Here is a 23948-nt window from a genome sequence, read left to right as displayed (position 1 = left end):
TTAAACATTGGACATGAATGAGTGCAGCAGTTAAAGCTACTTGACCCTCTGCTCCACCCTGAGCTCAGACTGCCCCCTGCTGTCACACAGAGGAACTGCAGCTCCAGATATTCAGCTCCATCTTCATGGAGATAAATCAGATAAATGGATCAATATATAGCCGAGCTTGATTTTATATAACATCTATCTTAACTTTAAAATCTTTAAAGGAAACTTATAAAGCAACTGTGAGAAAGAAATAATGTAAAATGTACCAAAAATAACTAAATATGACCAGAAATCAAATGTGCTTTGTTGGTCTAGTTTTCTTTACTTTTCTTTATCAGTTTCCAATATTAGTTTTATACAATCTCACATTGTATTATTAATCATAATAACAGTAGGTATGATGGTATTGATTTGTTATTGGTATTTTATTCTTCATTAATGTTTTCTTGCTTGTCCGTAGAAGCCTTTTTTTATTTTAATTAAATATGATTTACACCAAATTGCTTGTGTCCCCCTTTGAAACATATGTGTAATGTACAGACCTTTAAAAATATGTTTCCCATTATGTAGTAGAAACATTTTCCACCACATTTAAAAATGTGTTTAAATGACAGCTGATGCTCTCTGACTGCAGTGAGGAGAAGTGTCCAAAAGGAGGCGCCATTGTATTAAGAATGATGCTTTCAACTGAAAAGTCAGTGTGGGAGTATTTATTGGTGTATTATTATAGTGTTTCATGTTGTACTCGTCTTCATGGTCTTGAAACTGCTGCTAGAAACAAACTGGATTCTTTCATTTGTACTTTTATATTATTTGACAGGATGTAACTAATTACATTTAAGTGGTAATCTTGAAGATTTTCATTTAAGTAAATGTCTGTTATCACTATATATATATATATAAGTCCTTCTATAAATGTGTATATATATGAAGGAGGCAACACAATGGTGATTGCCTTTTTGTGTGTGTATTCATTAGAGAAAAACTACAATAATTGTATTTTATTTTCTCGGAAATGTTGCCACACTCACCAAGTTCCTAAAACTGCAAATATATAACTATTGCAATACTTTCATCCGTGGGCCAGAGGCTCAATCACCACTTTGTGTCTAACATTTCATATCTTTGTCAAACGTTAGCTTCGTTGTTTCTAGCCGGTAGCGTAGCTTGTGTCATGTGTCAACACTGAAGTGTGTTAAAGCTGCATTCTCTCTAATGTCCACCAGGGGGCGACTCCTCTGGTTGTATAGAAGTCTATGAGAAAATGACTCTACTTCTCTCTTGATTTATTACCTCAGTAAACATTGTAAACATGAGTTTATGGTCTCAATCTCTAGTTTCAAGTCTTCTTCAACACAGCATGATGTTCATTTAGTGAATGATGGTCCATTTAGAGTCACACAGACCATAAAGCAGGGGATGCTTTAGGGGCGGGGCTACACAGTGATTGACAGGTCTCTACCACTGCGCTGTCACGAGCAAAAGTTGACACGTGTTGCTGGAAAAATGAAGAATAACTTTTTGTCAGATATCATACGAACCGTTGTGTGAGGAAACGTTGACATCTAAATCAAAAATAGTTTCAGAGCTCCACAGTCTTTTAGTTACATTTCAACCGTTTAACTTCTCGGCTGCTTGTTAACTATATATAGTTTATCTCTCAACAGTTGGTGTTCAGATGTTCCAGCTCACTCAGTGTGAGCAGTTATATTATTTGTTAACTTTTCCATATTAGTTGAGCCGCTTCATTGTTCCCTGAACCTCTAAAACAGGAAGAACCTCTAAAACAGGAAGAACCTCAGTGAGAGAATCACAGGTTTAAACTTTGGACCAAAGATGCCTTCAGGAGCCCTCGTTCTTCTGGGTGCTGACGCAAAATGATCCTCTGCAGACAGGAAACGATGACACCACGTCCGCCCAGAAGAGGAGGAGGAGGAGGAGGAGGAGGAGGAGGAGGAGGAGGAGAAGGAGGAGGAGAGGATTCAGATCACTAGGCTGCAGTCGTTGGACGGTGGAGCAGTGAGACGCTGGACGACAGCTGATGGGTGAGACGACAAAAACTGAATTTTTACACCAAACAGAGACTAGAATGGAATTTAATCTATAAATCGGATCTTTTCTCATGGATAAGTGGCTTTAGTGGTGCTTGTACATTTGGAAATGTGTGTTTTATTGTCAGACTATAGGGTCCTTAAAGTCCCCTAAACTATTAATCTTAAAGTTTAAGACCAGCAGCAGGGATTTAAAAACTACAACTTCTTTAATGTTTTATTAATTCATGTTTTAAGGTGCTTTTAAAAAATATCAGCCTCATGAGAAAAGAACAAACGTTGGTTGTCTGGAGTTTATTCTTCTGTTACAAGTAAACTTAATCAAATACCACTTATAATAATGGAAAATATGTCGTTTAATGGAATTGAAGTATAATCTCTTAATCTGGGGGAAACTATGCACTTGCCTGATTGTGAATTTAGATTAAATCTAAATTATTCTTTAAAATAAAAACGTCAGATAAATAAAATGATGCATGTATTTGACTCTGAATCTGACGTCAGAATAATAAAAACAAAAGGAAATGTTGCTTCCTGCGAGTCTGGAGATGATTAAATATACTCTAAATAACCAGATATTAAAGTTAAAAGAATTCGAGACACATGAACTCTCAGCTTTCACAGGATGACGTCTGTTGTTTGACGAGAAATTAAAATTGATCATGAGAAAAATACATGTGTATCTCCAAGTGTCTTAAATATCTGATTTCCAAATAAATAGAATATAATTTATGATTAAAAAACAACAACACAAGTTTGTAACCTGATGTGATTTATTCATGTTCTGTTATTAATCCTAAAGGTTTTATTTACATGATGTTTGTAAACACAACAGAAATGTCTTTAAATATAATCAGAAACACAAACATGCTAAATGTACCTTTTGTACATCACTTCAATGTGAATACACCTGAAAGTCCTTTAATTATAATTATTGTTGCTGTTGCGACATAATTAATGTTTCTTTAATCATTATTATAATTAAACGAAAACACATGTTGTGTTCACGAACATGTTGTTTTATTCGATCATTAATTTAACCTCATTAATCCTCAAAGTTCCTTTATTTATTCTGGAAGCTGAAGACATATATATATATATATGTGTGTATGCTATTATATCTTTATATTATATTGTAAATGTTCATACCTCTTAAATGCATATAACTGCAGCTGGTTTCATTTTATTATGTAATGAAAGTTAAATAAAGTCTAAACATTTGATATTTCCGAGGTCACACATTCATTTATATTCATTGAACGCACACTTTGTGTTTTTGCAGCATTGCTGAGGCTGAGATCACATTTAGAGATTATGAATTATAATCAATAACTGATAATAAATCGATAATGGCGCTGTTCATTCAGTCTCGTGTATCCACCGCGCAGAGCAGAGCTACGGGGAGGTGAACCAGCTCGGTGGGATGTTCGTTAACGGAAGGCCGCTGCCCAACCCGGTGCGGCTGCGGATCGTGGAGCTCGCGCAGCTCGGCATGCGGCCCTGCGACATCAGCCGCCAGCTGCGCGTCTCCCACGGCTGCGTGTCCAAGATCCTGGCGCGCTACCACGACACCGGCTCCATCCTGCCCGGAGCCATCGGGGGCAGCAAGCCGCGGGTCACCACCCCGGCCGTGGTCGACAGCATCCGGGACTACAAGCAGGGCGACCCGGGCATCTTCGCCTGGGAGATCCGGGACCGGCTGCTGTCGGACGGGGTGTGCGACAAGTACAACGTGCCGTCCGTGAGCTCCATCAGCCGGATACTCAGGCACAAACTCGGGGCTGTTTCTCCGCCGAACGAGAGCAGCAAACCGGGCCCAGCTCAGCTGCAGTACGGACACGGTGTCTACCCATACTCCTCCTACACCACCGGGCCCGCAGTGGTGAGCCACACCGGGACCAGGACCGGCAGCGGGCACCCCGGACACGTCGGCCTGCCGCGGGGCTGGCACAACATCCTGGGCATCCGAGCCTTCATGGACCCGACAGGTCGGTGGAGACACTTTAAAAAACACTTTTCCTCATTTCATGTTTTACTGAAGACGAAACCTTTCTCACTTTATTGTATCACATTATGATTCTATATCTGATTAAACTTTATTCATGTTTACAATAAAGACTAATAGCCTCAATGAAGTAAAATATTCTAAAACTTCAAATGATCATTTATGATCTCACAATAGTGGTTAAAACAAAGTTATGTTTGTTTTAAAAAAAATGTTTTTGAAAGTTTTATAAGATCATAATAAAACTGAACTATTTTAGAAGCAAAAAAAGACAATATTCTAGTTTCAAGATTAAAAAAACAAACCGTTAGATTTACACCAAAAATATAGTCTGTCGTTTTTTTAAAGAGATATTTATTTATGTATTGTTGGTTTAAAAGTATTCAAACTTAAATATATTGAATTAGCCAACTAAATATCGAAAAAGAGAAGAAACATTCAAATAAACAAAATGTAAAATCATAGTTGGTAGAAAAGAAAGTTAATGCCGCAAGAAATATTCTATTGTATAGAAAGCTATATAATAATATGAATAATAATTTAAGTATTATTATTATAACTAATGTTTTAATGCACTTGTCATTTTAATTATGTCTGTTTTAAATGAATCTTTCTCGCCTATAATCACATAATATTATTATATTAGGATTGTTGAGCCCATATTATTTTTGAAGTTTTTCATAAATTCTTGTGTTTATAATGTTTTACATTAAATCAGCTGCTCATGCTTCTGCTCTTCTATTTAGTTTTATTCCACACACTATATTCATGATTTGTTATTCTGCTCATACAAACTCACAGAACTGTAACTGAACCAACGCTGGTTTATTTAAACCTCATCTTCATCTTAATGTTGCAGACAGACGTTGTTCAGACCTACAGAACTTTATGTTTGTATATAAAGACAGATAAATAGGAGTTATCCAATCTGCTTATTAAAACAAGTAAAGAAAGAGAGAACAACACATTATGAGTTTATACAATAAAGGTTCTCATATATAGTTTTATGGCCTTTATGACATCCAGACACTAAAAATGGCTTTGAATACATTTGAAGTTTGCAGGTCAGCTATGTATAAATATCTAATATATTTGAGTGTTTTTCTAATATATTTTCATCCCTCTTTATTCATTTTGTTACATGTTTGTTATCATGACATGTTCATCAGTCTGAAATTGTTTTGTTTTTTGTTTCCAATCTCTGTCTGAAGATCAGCTTAGCATCTACATCTTTATGGGAAATATTAAAGTGGCCAAAAACAATGATCGAGAGGATATGAAGAAAGTTTGAATGAATTTAAATCTTTTTGTATTCACCTGTGGTCTGCAAAAAAACAGTTTGAGCTGAGTTTTAGTTTTGAATACAAAAGCACATTTCCATTATTTACTATTTATTTCAGCAGCATTTTCTCAAGTAAAACAGGAAACTTGTCCCTTAAATAAATATATTTGAATATTGAATACATGGTTTGAACTGGACGGATCTTTTAAGGTGGGCTTGAAAGACTTTTGTCGAACCAACAGCTGCAGATATGAGCCCAAAACGTAAAATGAATAATTGTTAATTCAGTATCGTTTTCAATTTCAGCTCTGTGTGGATCTGATGGACACTCGGCTAAAATGGAGGACTGGACCAGTTTGAGCAGTTTGAGCAGCGGCAGAGCGTTTCCATCTGGAGTCAATGGAGTGGAGAAAACCAACAACGAGCCGGACATCAAATACCATCAGCAGGTTAATAACATATACATGAATTAATAAGTGATGGCAAAGGAAACTGAAAAGTAAAATGAATCTATCCACTAGAGAAAAGGTTAAATTAAAGAGGGATTTATAAATAAATAGATATAAAATTGATTGTTAAATTAAATACGTGGTAGAATTTAGAACTTAATTTGATAATAAAGTTATTAAAACAGACAACGGCTCAATTTATACAAAAATACTTCTTTTTGTTGAGCTGTTTTTCTTCCATCTGTTTTTATTTTTGTGGCTCACGTGAGGCTTTGATGTAACCAGAGCTCTGATTGGCTGTCATCGAGGCCCACTTCTGTTTTCCAGCTGGTTTATAGCAGTAAACTACAAACAGACTGTGGATCAGTGTTACAAAGAGATTCGACAGTATACTGATGATACTGTTCTATTCATCAGTGAGTAACATACAGGCTGAGTTTGTAGTAGACTTTAACGTTTAATGAACCCTGAGATCTGATTTTAAAACGGTGACCAATCAGTCGATCAGAACCCATGTTGTGTTGGTTGTATGTTTGTGAGGACCAATTTGAGTTGTGGACCTCAGAAGTGATGACGATTTGTAAACATCTGGAAAGACGTTTGTTTGGCATTTTTGGAAAGTGTTGAAATTATATGGGAAGGTGAAGGCAAGTTTTGACTTTTTTGTTCATTCGTGGACAATTTTTGAAAGTCTGGATATTTTTGGACGCTTTTGGAAAGTTTGGACATTTTAAAACAATGAAGACATTGTTGGTCATTTTTTGAAAGTGAGGAGTGTTTGGATGTTTTTTGAAGGTTTGGACACTTTTGGAATGTGAAGATAATTTTGACAAATTTTTGGAAAGTGAAGATATGTTATCACATTTTTGGAAAGTCAGGCAATTTTTGGGACATTTTTGGAAAGTTGGATTATTTTTGGACAATTTTGGAAAGTCAGGATTTCCTTTTTTTCATAAACATAAAATTCTTTGGATATTCAAAGATATTTTTGTGAAGTGAGGACTTTAAAAAAAAAGTGGACATTTGGGCAACATGATAGGTGAATGGTGAGGGAGTGAACCACATGGGCGCCCTGAGCAGTGAGTCCCCGGTTTGATTCCTGGCTGGCTGGACCGTTAACTGCATGTTTGGTGATTCTCTCGTCCACACATGTCTCCACTAACACTGTCAAATAAAGGCATACAATGCCCAAAAGATATTCACTTTTTGTGGATCCGAGAAAATATGAGTTATAAATTATATCGGAAATTTTGTTTTCGACAGGATCATTTTCCAGAGTGACGACGTTTTTAGATTTGAAGACATTCATGAAAAGTAAAAACATTCGTGGGGTTAAAACTTTAGGATCACTGTCAGAATAAGATTCAAGTTAAATTCACTTTAAGTTAAGAAGGTAAAGTTCCGTTTAGTGAACAGTTTTAAACATATAGATTCATTGTTCTTTCTTCATTGTTTTTTTCCCCCTCAGTCTTCCTCCAGTCTGCCTGGTTACGTCTCAGCTTGTGCGTATTCTCCACCGCACCAGTACGGCATGTACGGAGGTCCAGCAGCCAACTACGTGAGCACTGGACACCACTGGCAGCCCCAGTCCTCCAGTCTCACTCCCAGTCTCACTCAGAGTCCTGCAGATTTTAACCCTGCAACATCATTTAAACTTCCACAAAGAGACGGTGAGATTGAATTCAACACTTGTTTCAATGACGATAACCTGATAGATCCTAATTATTTAGTTTAAAATCGATATCATGTTTATTGACGTTGTTTTGGGCTTTTCTTTGTCCCACAAAATCCCAGTTTTTCCTCCAGACCTGTGTTGATATATTCACAGTTGTATTTCAGTCTTCAGACACTGAAGAGGAAGTAGAATCACAGAACAGTCATCTAAAAAGCTGCAGTACTTTCATGTTTTAAGCTATAAAAACACATTTATGTTCTGCTAAATGCTGCGTGTCTCTGCTCAACAACCACTAATGTTTGTGTTTTTAAGAAACAAGGGTGAGTTTAAAACGGTCACAAATTACACAGAAGAAAAACTGGTTTATGAAAAAAAAAGTCTTTAGTTTGCACATTGCTGAAGCAGTAAATACAGATGGTATTATAAACCATATCTGCAGGCTGAATAATGAGAGGTGTAGAAAATTCACCTGCATATACACCTTCAATATATGTTTTTTTTAAAGCGTTCTTCAGTAATATAAAATATTTAATTTCAGTTCTTAAGGACGGAAAAACAAACTCGCTGTAATTTAAACAGGAAAAGTTCAAAATAATTATCACAAATCTGATCTCCAACTAGCAGCTTCAGGCCTCATAACAGCTGCTGATAAACACACAGAACCAGATAATAATCACCGGAGTTCAACGGGTCCGAGTTTAATTCTTTCTTCTTCTAATCTCATGTGATATCACTGTGATACACACCTTTCATACTTAACACATTCATTCAAATTGATTAACAGCAACATGGGAAATAAAAACCAATAAAAAGTAATAAAGAAAATATTCAACAATGACCTTTTAGCCCAGTTCATGCATTCCCTATGAAAACAAATACAAAGGTGAGTGTCTTAACCATTCTAGCAAACATTTGTATTCATTATTTTTTACTTTTAGGTCTGGTGAGTTTCAATATTTTTCTAATTGTCAATTAATCTCATCTTCCACCAAAAGTGAACATATATCAACTAACAAGTTGTGTGTGTTTGTATCACAGCCTGATAGCTCTTCTTCCTCTGAGCCATAGAGCTCCATTCAAACACATGAATGATCATCACTGTTTGCAATGAACAGATTCTGACTCAATCCCACAACAAATACTCACTAGAGCACCAAATGTGGATTCATCTGACGCTGAAAATAGTACCCAACAAAAGCACTATTTCCTCCTGTTTGTTTGGTGAAAAACCTAAAAACCTTTGTTAAAGCCGTAAGAAAAATGTAACTACATATGAGACACGACAATGATGATGAATGATTTCCTCCCTGTCGTTTTCTCTGCAGAGGACCGAAAGCCTCAGAGTCCTTTGTACAAACACCACAGATTGTCTTCAACATCGTGACGACTCTGAGGAAACACGAGAAGACGTTTGATGTGACGCTGAAAGACTAATAGTCGGGTTTTGTTTCTGTGGAGAGTCAAAGAGAAATTTTACTGCAGCAGAAGAACTGAAGGAAACATTCTCCTGACTGTTAAAACTCTTCCTGATCGACTCCTTTCAGGATTTTATTTAGTGATTTGTTTCTGTTTCCCAGAATGAGCAGCACACAGACATGTGGTGAAGGAAGAAATACACCAAATGCAACCAGAAATGTAAAATACATCACCTTCGTTTTTTATATTTTAACAACAAAAACTGTCCGGGTTTTTTTTTCTCTCCGATTTAAAGCAAAACATTTTACTTTCTTGAAGAGTTAGATGAGAAGATCGATATATCACTCTCATGCCTATCTGTTGAATATGAAGCTAGCAGCCGTTTAGCTTAGCTTAGCATAAAGACGAAACAGGGGGAAACAGCTGTCCAGAGGTAGCAAAATCTGCCTATACCCTCACTTCCACCACTCACTAATTAACTAATATATTTTGTTTTACAGAGTTTGTGACTATTTGTTTTGTCCGCACACAGTTACTACTTGGAGTCTCCCCTGCTCAGATCCAATTAATAGTCTTGCACATAATCACCTCTGAAACAGCAAACTAGTTGTTTTTACACTTTGGTTTTAGTCCCCGCTAATGAATTAATTGATTAATTGACCCTTCGCTAAACTGATTCATCAGTGAAAACAGGTTAAAAAGATAAAGATAGAAGCTAAAGCTAACAGCCACCACGTCACCTGGAGCTCGAGACAAAAGACAGTGAAATTAAGAAAACAACACTGTTCCTATTTATTCACTGTTACATTCATTAAAATTCAATCAGTATACCTTCAGCAGCTAGCGTAGCATAGACGTTCTAACGCTAGCTAATGATGTGCTAACGTGCTCTGCTAATATTAGCTTCACAGGTAGAAACATAACGTTTTAGAAACGTAACGCTTTAAAGTTGTTTGTAGCTATAATTTGTTACCTTTGGACATACTGGCTGTTTCCCCTGTCTTTATGCTAAGCTAAGCTAACTGGCTGTAGCTTCATATTTAACAGACAAACAGAAGTGCTGTCGATCTTCTCATCTAAAGCAAATAAGTATATTTCTCAAATTTGTCAAACTTGTTGCTTGAATCTTTTTTCCATATTTTTTTTTTCATGAAACATTTAAATTAATTCCATTAAAACAAATGGAATTGTATCATCTTGTAAAATATTTTGGTAAAGCTGTAAATATATTTTTCTATAAACGTGCTTAATAAAGACGTGATAGAAAATGTATGTCGGTGGTATTGAGTTTTCCAGATGTTTAAGCAGAGCAAAGATTGATAAATGGTTAAATGTAATCATGAATATATATATATACATTGTTTTGCAGAATCCCCCAATATCGATGCTAATTCTGGCGCCAGTGTTGACGTATAATAAATCGTATTTTGTTACCCTTCCATTGAAGCTAACGGCAGCTAATCTCTACTGCCATGTGAACTTTATAGCTCTATGTTAAATAATCAAACTACCTCAAACAAAGCAAATCTTACACATGATATTGATCTTTTTTTATATGAACTCTTACAAACTGGTCATAGCTTTACCCAACTAAAAAGTCAAAATGTTCAAAATTATTTTAACCAAATTACAAGAATCCCATAAAAAATACAGAATGTTCACGATAAATAATATTACTTTTATTCGAAATGTCTCGAAACACACGTGACTGTATTGTGAATGTATTTCTCATTAATATTACATTAGGAAGTGTTTGTGTTTGTGTGATATTTCACATGTGAAATACCCCATGCTCCTTTATCTAATTTATCACATTTGAAATGGTGTTCCACGTGTGATACAAATGTGAAATGTAATGCATATGTTTGTCTAAACTCTTTAGTTTAATATAACAAACAACTAAACAGAAATTCGGCAAAAACCAAGAACTCAAAAGTCCAGTTTCAGACTCATTGCAGGTAAGAAGACGAAGCTTCCAGCAGGTAAACAAACAAAAGGTGTAAGATGATCCATCAGCAAACAGCTCAAAGTAAACATCCATTAATACCTGAGCAATCTGACTGGTGCTGAGACTGACAGAGCAAACACCAGGTCTTTGTTTAAAACGGCCTCTTTAGGAAGCGTTTGAGTCATTGAGGAAGCCGGTTAAATCCTGATTCTGGTCTCTGTGATCTGCTTTGTGTTGCTCAGTGAGTCCTTCTGCCTGGAAACTTCTTCACTTCTGGGACATTAAAGGATCAGTTTCCTGGGTGTAATTTTCATCGTTTTTCCCATCACTCCTATTAGTAATAATGAAAATGTTCTCATTAAGTTCATTTTTGAGATATAAGGGAATGGGGTGACGTTAGGTTTTGGTGATGAAACACGATCAGACAAACAACCAGATAAACTAAATGTTTTTGGAAAAGAGAGAGAAGGTGAACAATAACATTAGAGTTTGTGTTTTGCACTTGTACTGAATCTTTAACAGCTAGATTAGAGCTTGTGTTTAGTAGTTTTACTGCATCTTTACCAGCTAGATTAGAGCTTGTGTTTAGTAGTTTTACTGCATCTTTAACTGCTGGATTAGAGCTTGTGTTTAGTAGTTTTACTGCATCTTTAACTGCTGGATTAGAGCTTGTGTTTTGCACATGTACTGACACGGCGACAGGTGGATCAGAGCTTGTGTTTTGTTCTGCCACCACAACTTTAACAGCTGGAATACAACTTGTGTCTCGCGCTTGTACCGTACCTTTATTAGCTGGATTAGAGTTTGTGTTTTGTACTCTTCCTGCACCTTTAACAGCTGGAATAGAGATGGCGATTTGTATTCAAACTGCAATTTTAACCGCTGAATTTGGAGTTTATATTTTGCTCTTGTACCGTACCTTTATTAGCTGGATTGGAGTTTATGTTTTGTACTGCAACTTTAACAGATGGACTGGAGCTTGTGTTTTGTATTTATATGGTAACCTTTACCGCTGGTTTAGAGTGTGTTTTGGATTTGTACTGCAAATCTAACTCGATGGATTGTACTTTATGTTTTGCTCTTGTACTGCACCTTTAACCACACAATGCCTGTTCGTGTTTAAAGGTGTTGGAGATCAACTTTTGTAATAATATGAATAGTTTAACCTTTCGGTTTAGTTGTTCTACAGAATCTTCCATGGGTGCGTTAGTGGGGATTGTGCTTCTGTATGGTTGTGGTGTATATTTATCATTCCTGATCACTGACATCATCTCTGAAGACATTAATCATGTTGTTAACACCTCACTTATGTTCATGACTGAAACCCGCGTAGTTTCATCTTCACGCTCTGTTGCAGTCTTTGCCAATGTACCGTGTCAATTACTGCAAAACAACAACGTGTTGCAACATCAGGAATCAATTATGACAGCTTAACTTGTCAGACAGAGAATCTTCTTTTTTTTCCTAATGTGAACAATGTTTACCGAAGTGTGAGATGTTCTTGTTAAACATGATTTATATTTACGCGGGAAAAGAATCCATTTTTGCCTATTTTATGCCATTTACACCTAATGCAGTCTAATACAAAAGTGCAATAAATACTTCATGTTTAGTTTTTGTTAAAACTGTTTATGTGCTTCTATTATTTACCTATCTTCACTGATAAAAGGGGGTGGACAAAATAATAGAAACACTTGTCGCTATAGTGCAAAACAGTTCAACAGCAACACAAACTCCTAAATGATCATTTAGCTAAAAGGGAGGATTTATTGCAGGACTGTTGTATTAAACCACTGTGTGAACTTCTACTTAGAGTCAGCGAATATGTTATTTTCTGTCTGGAGCGGAGGTTTTAATATTAGATATTATCTTAAAGATAATATTTCTTGTATTTCTGTTGTGGGACCGTCCCCAGAGAACAGCCACAGAATTCAGGTAATGTCACAAAATTTTAAGCGCCCAAAAAAAAGATTTGTGATGTTCATCTGTGGCATACGTATTCCGCGCATCCAAGACAATGAGCTTGCAAAAACACAAACAGAACTGACTCAGATTAGTCAGATTAGAGATGGTTCCCACAGATCTCACCTCGATAACCCTCCTGCTGTCTTTTGCCATCTGATAGCATCTGTGACGGACAGCTTGTACTGCAGAGTGATGACAGGCAGACTAACAAAGCTGTGAGAGGAACAGGTTCATGTTGGACGGGCGCCGAAAAAAAAATGCCATCTTAACTATTTGGCCGTCTTCCACGTTGCCACACAACCTGCTGACGTGACGTCTTTATTCTCAGACGACACTTTTCCTCCTGTCAGCTCATCTTTGTTGTGAATGTTTCATGTCTCCACAATCCCCACCAAGATTGAGACCATAAAAAGGGAATAAATCAAGAGAGAAGTAGAGTCATTTTCTCATAGATTTCGATACAACCAGAGGAGTCGCCCCCTAATGGACACTAGAGAGAATGCAGCTTTAGGACATGAAGCATTGACTTCACTTTTCAGAACCTGGAGGTTGCCGCCTGAAACAGATTAGTTGATAATCTGAATAGACGCAATGAAATGGACACTTTGACCTCCCTCAAAAACGGTGAATCTTAAATAATAGTATTAATAACCACTTTTAAAAGCAGAGCTCATCCTGCACTAGTAGGTGTGAATATCTGAGCAAACTTTGAAGAAGTCTTTTAAAAACCTTAGTTTACGATCTTCTCTCACTGAGATTCGTCCTGCTTCAACAAGATTTACATCCCATTAGGGATTTTAAAGATGCCATTTCTCTGTGTCTTCATATTCGTTTCCATATCCAGAACATTTGGTTAAACTGGTTGTTTTATGTCTGATTGTTCGACAGCTCACATGATGCACTTCTGCTGTCCAACATGAACCATAGAACCTGATCTGTGGATCTCCGTCGATCACCTGATCTTTCACCTTGTGTAGTTAATCCTTCAGATCTGAGCTCACACACATCAACAGAAACTCTCACCATATTTGACCTGAGGATTAACACTGAAAGGCTTTTAAAATACTTCAGCGGAGGTAAAGACGGGGGAGGCGGTTCTTCCGGCTGAGTAAAACTCTCAGGTTTCACGATAGAGTGGAGGTGATGGTACCTGAAGGCATCACAATGCTGATCATTAAAGCCTTCAGCATACTCTATCTCACCCTGTTTAATGTATCACTATATAGAGAATTGGCAGTGCATTTGTTTTGTGTTTCATCCCGGCCTTTCATTTTGTTTCATTAAACAAAAAGACGTGAAACTCTCCCCACCTGTGCAGGTCTTCCTTCTTTTTAAGGAGCAGTGAAGCGTGCCGAGCCTCCGCTGTGCTCTGCTTCTCACCAGGCATGTTGCTGCGAGTCCGGACGCCACGAAGATGACTGGAAGTAACTAATTACACTTACTCTTGTGGTTCATTGTAGACGTGGAGCTATTTTGGAGTATTAGTCAAAGTTGTGGGTTTTAGTTTTACTACAGTGTTTGGGGGCTTTAAGTCTAATGTTTTGAATTCCAATTAATTTCATTGGTGCATCCCAACAAAAATAATGAAATAGCTTTTCTAGTTAAGCTACAGAGTTAGCAGTAGAAGGTCATCTTGTTTTAGGATTTGAATCAACCTCTTGTTCTGTGAAGCTGATGTGGAAGTCTTAAAACGTGCATTCTCTCTAGTGTCCACCAGGGGGCGACTCCTCTGGTTGTATAGAAGTCTATGAGAAAATGACTCTACTTCTCTCTTGATTTATTACCTCAGTAAACATTGTAAACATGAGTTTATGGTCTCAATCTCTAGTTTCAAGTCTTCTTCAACACAGCATGATGATCATTTAGTAAATTATGGTCCATTTAGAGTCAAATAGACAAACAGCCGTAATCCAAGATGGGGACAGCAAATTTGCCGAACTTGAGGCTTCATAACGTCACTCCACAAACCAATGGGTGACGCCACCACGGCTACGTCCACTTCTTATATACAGTCTATGGTTTGAACCAATGTAAACATCACAAACACAAGTTTCCTATCAAAGTTCCAAAGAGCACTAACCTGCTTGTTTCCACGAACAGAGAGTCAAAGGAACTCCTGATGAAGTCAACAACGTAGAGAGACCAGGAGAACTGGACCACACAGGTCAACGCTGAATGTCTTCAGCACGTCTCGTCAGACAGTTTAAAAGCTCCCAGCAGAGGAAGACGGGGTCGCTGAGCAGCTGATCGCTGTTTTGTGAAGAAAAGAAAACTAAGGCAGAAGTCTGTCAGGAGTGAAGATGAAGAGGAATAACAAGAGACGACATGATTGATCCAGCTGACTGCAGCTCAGGTATTTACAGTCGGTCGCTGAGCATTTTCCATTCAAGATTTGAGCAAATCACTAACATGAATGTGTTGAAGGCAGCAGAACACGGAAGAGCCTAAAAGGAAGTTCGATCACCTGCTGTCCACATGTCGAAGTCTCCATGGAAAACCTGGTCTCCAAAGATTTCAAATACAGAGCCACCCTTTAGTGTCTATAAGAAGTACCAGGCTAACTCCAATTTAAACCCACACATGTCATTGTTAGACGCTCAGAGCAGCAGGAATAAAAAGAGGGAAAAAGTCTGTGTGTGGGGTCGATCGCACCGAGACGAGTCGCAGCAAGTCTCTTGGCAAAGAATCGGGCAAAACGATGAGCCCATGGAGAGGGGGGGGGGGGGGGGGGGGGCAACCAGGCGATTAAATGTAAATAATGAGAGAAAAAATGCAGACTTCTAGCTCTTTCTGTTGCTCTGTTGAATGAGGAGGATATATTATGTAGTTCATCATAATAAGCTGTCGCTAATATCAATGTCTGTTCCAAACACATCCACCGACATAACAACAGGAAGTTGTTGGTAAAGAAGTAAAGCCAGCCGCTCGCTTGATTTGAACTGGGTGTTTGCTTGATTCTTGGGACTAAAGGCAACAACCTCCAGTTCTCAAGACCTGTCAATCACAGTAGCCCCGCCCCTAAAGCATCCCCTGCTTTATGGTCTGTGTGACTCTAAATGGACCATCATTTACTAAATGAACATCATGCTGTATTGAAGAAGACTTGAAACTAGAGATTGAGACCATAAACTCATGTTTACAATGTTTACTGAGGTAATAAATCAAGAGAGAAGTAGAGTCATTTTCTCATAGACTTCTATACAACCAGAGGAGTCGCCCCCTGGTGGACACTAGAGAGAATGCAGCTTTAAGACATGAAGCTTTGGATTCACTCGGAAGAACCGGAGCTCCTCCGCGAGGGTTACCTACTAGAAGGCAAAGACTGCTGGTCTCTGGTAGGTGGTCTGTTGTTGGGGTTTCCCCTCCGTGTGACCTCTGCTGGAGCCCCGTGACCCCTCCGTGACTTCCCAGGGGTCACCAGGGGAAGGAAACAGATGTCACACGCCTTCCTCATGAGGATCTTCACGTTTTTAGTCCCTCGGCTCCCGTTTAACTTCGGCTGCTTGTTTTCGGAAGCTTTTCTGTTTCCGTCACTTGATTGAAAACTGGTGTTTGAAAAACTGAGATTATTTCCTCCGTTTCTATGAATACGAAGTGAAAATGTCCTCCTATCAACTCCTATCAACTCCTAAATAAATGTTGCATCAACTTTAGCAGCAATTAAACCAACGGTGGAAGAAGTGCTCACATAGTTTACATAAGTACGATTATTAATACTAATTCTCTGTTAAAAGTAAAAGTCCTGCATCTAAACTCTTATTGAAGTACAAAATAATTAACATCAAAAAGCACTAATTATGCAGAATAATGTATATTATAATATTGTTGCAGCTGGTGAAGGTGGAGCTTATCTTCATTATTTTATAACCTGCTGGGTAGCTTTTGAATCTCACCCTGGGGATCAATAAAGTTTAATCTTAACTGATAATAATACATCACAATTTATTAGTTGATTGCATAATGTTTTACTGAATCTGAATTTTCAAAGTAAATATAGTTTTAATGTAAATATAGTGGAGTAAAAATTACAATATTTCCTCCTGAGATGTAGTGAGGTAGAAGTATAAAGTAGCAGTACAGATGTAGTGAGGTAGAAGTATAAAGTAGCAGTACAGATGAAGTTATACTTGATTAAATGCACTTAGTTACATTCCACCACTGAATAAACACATTTGTTTGTGCAATTCAGCCAAATAAAATGCTCATTAAATGTAGTCACGTTTGCACTCTGAAGCACCGGAATCAGACAGAAAAATAGTCAAAATCATGAAAGAAATGAAACTTAAAAGTATTTTTGAAGCCTTCAATAGCAGCTGAGTTTATTTGACACCATGTCGTGAACTCAGACGTCACTTTGTCTCTTCACAAACGAGGACTCTTCAGAAACACAAGAAGAAGAACAACTGGAGTTACAGGTTTAAAATCAGTCTTGAGACACACACACACACACACACACACACACACACACACACACACACACACACACACACACAGTCTAAACACACGCAGTGCACAAAATAAACTCATAAACATTCCTTATTATTATTATTGTTATGTTCATGTCAGTCTTTTTCTTGTTCTGAGGATATTTAATACATTAATATATATTTGTGACAGAGAGGTTTGGAGTAATTGCAAAATGAAAAATCTGAATTTAATCAGAAATATAATAAATGTTTATGCATAATGAGAAGAAATAAATATTTATACAGAGATGTTAAACAGTAAGTAAAAGTATATAAAGTTAAAGTGACAACTGCAAATGACACTATTAAGCTCAACTTAAGATCGGCTTCATTCATCTTCAAATAACGAGTTTGTCCTCCGACGTTAATGAACGCAAAAAATTCAACTTTTAAAAGCTGCTGCCGTCATCAGGATGAGTGTGAAGAATGTCTGAGTGCCGTCTCACAGCGAGGAACACATTTGTCCGATGTTTTTAAGGAAACAGAAGGTTTGATGTGCTCTTTCCTTTGAGAACTGGATGAAGGTGATCGGTGCTCTTTATTTGAACCTCTCTCCTGCTCTCTTTGGACCGTTCCTGTATTGTCACCTTGATCTAAAGTCTGGAAAAACAATAAAAATTCCTCCTCTGCACTAAAGCGGCTCAGCGGCAGTCATTAGCCAAAATAAAAAACGGTTAAATGTGAGCGTGAATGAACGTCTCTCTGACTCGCTGCACTACATTAACATCATGTCTGCTGACAGAAAACGGCCTCAACAAGTGGAAACAGTGCTTGTTTAAAGAATGTCCTCGTGGTAAAGTGTTACAGTGTTTGATATTCAACATAACTTATCTCATTTTATTTAAATACAGTATTCTCGTTAATAAACTCCTCGAAAATCTGCAACTAAACTAGAAAGCAAACAGCATGAACATGTCTATGTTTTTAAGGTCAAGAGCTTCACATTTAATCTAAATATGACCCTTAATGCTCTTAAAAACAAGCACTAACAACACTTTTAAGCAATGACGTTGCTTCCTTTTTCTTGATTTGTGGATTTACCTGCTCTAACATTAATAATTTGTCTCGTTGATCTGTCTGTAATAGATGATTTCGCCACACACTAAATCTCCTTAAACACATTTCAAACCTGTTTTTTACGACCAGAGTCCGACTGAACCCGACTCCTGGAGAGCAGCAGTGAAAAACCTGACCTGAGAGAGACGACTGATCAGCAGCAGATGAGGACGAGGACACTTTGATCCAGCGTTACACTGGTTTTATAAAGGTGAGTGAAGCCCAGAAATACGGCGCCGTTGATCTCATAAATGAGCAGGAGAGTAACTAAACACTGGTCCAATGTACTGTAACCAGGAACCAAACGTACAGCAAGAGTCGATCATACATGAAGAAGATGAAGCTATAACTTGGAAAGAAACGTTTGCATGTTACAAAAATCTAATTCCTGTTGTAGCCAGTAGTTGAAAGTTGAAAGTACATTTACTCGAGTAATGTATCATAGACTGTGAATACTATACAATCAAATGTATATAAGTTATGGACGTCACCGTGACCTCACCCATTGGTTTATGAGCTACAGTTTTGACGCCATCTTGGTTTTTAGCCATCTAAGAACTGAATAAAACATTTTTAGGCGATCAAAATGTTACAATTAACTTTCATGAAGTGAAAACACGCTGTGAAAGAATTAAAGTTGTAGAGACGAAAACACGGACAACCCCCAGACCGGACAACGCTGTGGTAGAGACCTGTCAATCACCGTGTAGCCCCGCCCTAAAGCATCCCCTGCTTTATGGTCTGTTTGACTCTAAATGGACCATCATTTACTAAATGAACATCATGCTGTATTGAAGAAGACTTGAAACTAGAGATTGAGACCATAAACTCATGTTTACAATGTTTACTGAGGTAATAAATCAAGAGAGAAGTAGAGTCATTTTCTCATAGACTTCTATACAACCAGAGGAGTCCCCCCCCTGGTGGACACTAGAGAGAATGCAGCTTTAACACGTGAAGCTTTGGCTTTACTTTACAGAACTGAAGATAAAAGGAAATAAAATACAGAAATATTTTTGTAATATGTGGGCAAACCAGTAAAATACTTTAATGTCAAATAGTGTTAATAGTTAATTTAATAGAGAATACATTTTTTATGGCACATTGGGTTTTCTGGTCTAGAAACATTGATTTTCTTGCATTGTAAGGTTAAAAACGTCACATTTAATATTGTTTTTACTTACTACTACTTTTCTGTACATGGCCCACATTTTAAAAATGTTGGCTCTGACAGGATGCAGCTCTGATCTGTGAAGGTTTATTACTGAAGACTGAGTCAGATAAACGGTTATTATATTTGAGCTTGCAGTGAAAAAAGATTCATCAGGGAATGTTAAACGTGTAAAAGCCGTTAATACGCAGACGACACCGCGCGGTGTCTTTGAGATAACGAGTGAATCACGATGTGACAAAGGAGTCAAAACTATACCTTTCGCAGTAAACTTTAACCGGGAACAGATTCATCTGCAGATATGTTTCAAAATTGTGTTTGTTGTGTAATGGAGAAATGTGGGACGGACCACCCAGCCTGCCGCTGCTGAAACAGAGTCCACTGAGGGCAGTTAAACTGTTTCCACAGGTCACTCGTGTCCCACTTGTTAAATTTGTGAAGCAGAAGGAGGACGGCGTGTGTGTTCAAACTGTGGCAGCTTTGACGAAGACGTTGGCCGTACAGGAGAGAGAGAAACAAGCTTCTTCTTCTATTTTCAGCAGAGGGGTCATAAATCTGCTCCGAGATGAGTTACCGCAGCTCAGGGACGCCCGGGTGTTTTGGTCGAGGGGGCACGTTGTAAAACAGCCAAGATATTCACGCCATCGCTCGTGGAAAGTATCCAACCACGCGAAGAAATAGTCCCGCTGAGGATTTTTCTGACGTTCACAGCCACGTGAACACGAGAGCCTGAATTCATGAGAGAAGAAAGGCAGTTTTTGTGCAGCACAAATATTCAGATTGTAACACATCGGAATGATTCACATGCAATGTGTTCTAGTCAGTGTGGATTTAAAAAAAGGAAATATAAATGCTGTTTTCTGCATTTCTATACATTCACATCAATCGTGCAAATAACACTTGATGTACTTTTGTTGTTAGTTCAACAATAACAACATTTATTAAACACCACAGTCTAGATTCCTTCATCCGGCTGGTCACATCCAGCTAAACCTATGAAAAACAATGCTCCGTATTTCGTATGTTATCAACATATTCATGAACGAGGAGGTTGAAAGACCACAAAAACCCACACAGGGTGGGCAGGAGTGGAGGTGGAGGCTCCAACGATTCTCTGATCTTCCACCCAGGAGGCCGCTGTTTGTTCCCCGTGTGAAACAACAACATTGATACATTGTTGTTGCCTAAACCTAACTAAGTTGTTTTCTGTGAAGACTGAAGTTCTTTTTGAAAGGACTGTATTAATGTAAGGAGCAGAAATTGACACGTGTTGCCGGACTGGAAAAACGAGGAGTACAGTTATCTTTGATTGATTTACAATTATTGTGTCTTTTTTGGGACTATTAACCGTAGCGTCCAGTAATCCGTGGTCATGTGTCAGCAGCCCAGACTGCGTGTTTTGGCCACTAGACCAGATGGAGAAGGCTGTTAAAACAAGATGTCTGCCAAACTTATTGCATCACCAGTTGTGGTCCTCTGGGTGTGCTGGGTCCAGATCCAGAGGTGGGGAGGTGGGTGGGTGGGGGGGGGATCAGAGGCAGACTATGACAGATCTGAACTCGTCAGCCTTGTGTTTTGTCTGTGGTCCTCTTCCTGTACGGTCACGGCGGTCCGGCGGGTCGTACTTTGACGTCGGAGGGTTTCAGTCGCCGGCCTCGGAGATGTCGTGAGATCAAAGACGACCGATGAGCTGCTTCCCTATAGATGCAACAGGCAGAAGTAATAACACACATGGGTGGAGCCGCCTTCATGACATCATGGTGGAATAAAAGATAAAGTGGATCTTTTTCTTTTTTTCCTGCTGCAAACACATCAGAGAGGTTTAACAGACATCATCTCTAAATACTGTATATGTGAGACACACAGCAGTCAGAGAGGATGAACAGACAGTGTTGAGTTATTGGCTTGTTGGCTGTAATGTTCGGTGCACCTGACATGTAAAACTGAAGTGAATTAGGAGCAACGTCGGGGTCAAAGGAACATCAAGTGGAAGTCAGTGGTGATTTATTTGTCACATAACTTTCAGTATTTGAACCCAAACAATAATCTTTTGTCTAAACCTAACTAAGTATTTCACCATCTTTTCCCCAAACCTAATTAAGTATTTTCTGGTGAAAACAGAAGTTTATTTTGAAATTGACAAGTTTCTGGGCTTTATTATGAAAACCTATCCTACGAACTGTCTCTGTGTGTGTGTGAGGCTCTGTTGTAGAGATGTATCGGTATATTTAGGGCGGCTGTAGCTCAGTGGTCTTGAGCGGGTCGTCCTTTAACCACGAGGTTGGCGGTTTGATCTTCGGCTCCTATAATGTCTTTGTAGTGTCCTTAAGAGAGACGTTGAACCATAAGTTGCTCCCTGGGTGCTTTACAGCAAAATTCAGTCAGAGGTTACATTTTTTCCTACGGGTTAGTATAGTTATACACACAGTATTTAAAGGGCCTGATGTGTAAAGTATGATAGTCTGTATAAACACACAGCAGGGTGAAAGTGTAAACAGCATGATGGATCCCTGGTTTTCTTCTTTGTGACAGAAAAGTGTCTATAGAGTCACACACAAGAGAATGACCTGCAGAGTGCTGCCACCTAGTGGCCAAACACACAATTACATGTAAATATGAGGCATCTGTTGTTGAAGGTACTTTATATACTTCTACTCCACTACGTCTCAGAGACAAATACTGTACTTTTTACTTCACTATACATTGACTTGACAGACAAGTTACTTCTCCTTTTAATATTGTTAATAATTGTAGTGTATTTGTAATAATGTTGAGGTTTAGACAAAACAAACATTGTGAAGGTGTCACTTTCTGGGTTATTATGACAGAATTATAAAAAAAACAACCAGTTAATTAATGGAGAAGACCCTCATCAGATTAATCCATAATGAAAGTTATCATTAGTTAACAGTATAAAATGAGTTCGAGCTCAAACAACTAAAAATCCTGTTTTTACATTAATGAGAGACACTACAGGTAAGAAGAATAAACATGTAACTCATAGATATCACCATGAACATTAAGACAATAATATTTTGTAATACAAGTTTTCTGATATGTTATGTTTAAATATGCAAATGAGGCATTATGTAATGGTAACTTTTGGTTAAATCTACAGACGTTAAAGAGACAAAGCAGTAAAATAAACACAGCTGTGAGTTTTGGATGTTTTCTTTCCATCGGTCTGAGCGTCCTGAAGGAGGGTTAGGGCTACATGTGAAAAACCCATCTGAGTTCTGAATTATTCACATGATGTGGCCCTCATTGTATAAAAAGAAGACATGGAATGGAAGCAAATTAGCACAAAATCTCAAAATTGACCAATGCATGAAAAAACAATGTTAGTGTCTCTTCATGAATGAGCAACAATAATCTAATGATATGATATATAACAGTATAACAGTTACATGTTTTTACATTTCAATACTTAAAGTACATTTTCCTGATTATACTTATATATATTTACTTACATAGTAAGTAAATTATCTGAATACAAATCAATTTAAAATGAATGAAAACATTTTTTTCCTTTTTTCGCAGAGGCAATTTCTCTCACAGACACATAAGTTACTGTGATAAAATAAAGAAATGCACATTGTTATGAAGTATTTAACTATGGCCTATGGACTTGACAACATTTAGCAGAAGCACCTGAAGGAGACGCGAGCAAACATCTTGTGAAGGCCGATCTCCGTCTCCATGAGATCCAGCTGGGTCTCTGAAGGAAACAGTAAAAATAGCTGAAAAGAGGAAAAGTTCCCTCTGCGGCGGTCTGAGCTCGTCCTCGTCTGTGTTTATGTTTTAGAGGGAAAGTTTCACATCGATCATGTTTGAGACACTTTGAGTGGGCTGATGGTCCAAAGATAGACGGGCACAGTCACTTTGGAAGCTTCTAATTTTACAAGTCATGCATGTTCTGCACACAGGACGGTTATATTTTAACACAGGAGCCGTAATGGACTCATCTTATTTATAAAAGCAGTGGTGGAGGAAGTCTTTTAATTCAATTTAATGATATAGCTTCACATAAAGTAATCTCGAGGCAATTTTCACAGCAGGTCTAGATCATTTTAGATCCTTTGGTAATAATTATTTATATTGCACATTTCACAAAGTCTATGTATCTCAAAGCGCTGTAGAGTTTAAAGTAAATAAAAACAGAAAACCTCACTTTTACAAATAAAAATAATTAAAAGTGTTAGGAAGAGTGCATGCATTTTGCACTTACATGCAAGTGTAATTAACAAAATGTAAACAGATGAATAAGAACTTGAAAACATTTTACATTTGAAATAAAAGAGTGTTTAGACATAAAAGTGTTTAAAGGCATCGAAGGTCATTTGAAAGAAGAAAGGCTTAGTGAAAGAGATATGCTGAGTAACTTAGGACTTTTACTTGTAACAGAGTGATTTTACAGTGTGATATCAGAACTTTTACTTGGACTATAATGTTCATAACTTTGTTTTCATCAGTGTA

At 37.8% G+C, this 23948-nt stretch overlaps 1 protein-coding gene across 1 annotated transcript; it reads left to right on the top strand.

Annotated features, from left to right (window-relative positions):
* Window positions 1-1824: 1824 nt before the first annotated feature.
* On the top strand, window positions 1825-8884 carry pax1b (paired box 1b; the record flags this gene model as incomplete). The annotated part of the gene is made up of 6 exons (XM_079180751.1): window positions 1825-1852; window positions 3428-4027; window positions 5633-5775; window positions 7244-7333; window positions 7763-7770; window positions 8776-8884. 6 exons carry the CDS (start codon window positions 1825-1827, stop codon window positions 8882-8884), a joined length of 978 nt encoding a protein of 325 aa, XP_079036877.1.
* Between the last annotated feature and the right edge of the window lie 15064 nt (window positions 8885-23948).

The sequence above is a fragment of the Pholis gunnellus genome (assembly GCF_910591455.1).
Source record: "Pholis gunnellus genome assembly, chromosome: 19".
NCBI classification, from domain to species: domain Eukaryota; kingdom Metazoa; phylum Chordata; class Actinopteri; order Perciformes; family Pholidae; genus Pholis; species Pholis gunnellus.
This window is presented reverse-complemented; position numbering and strand designations above follow the sequence as displayed.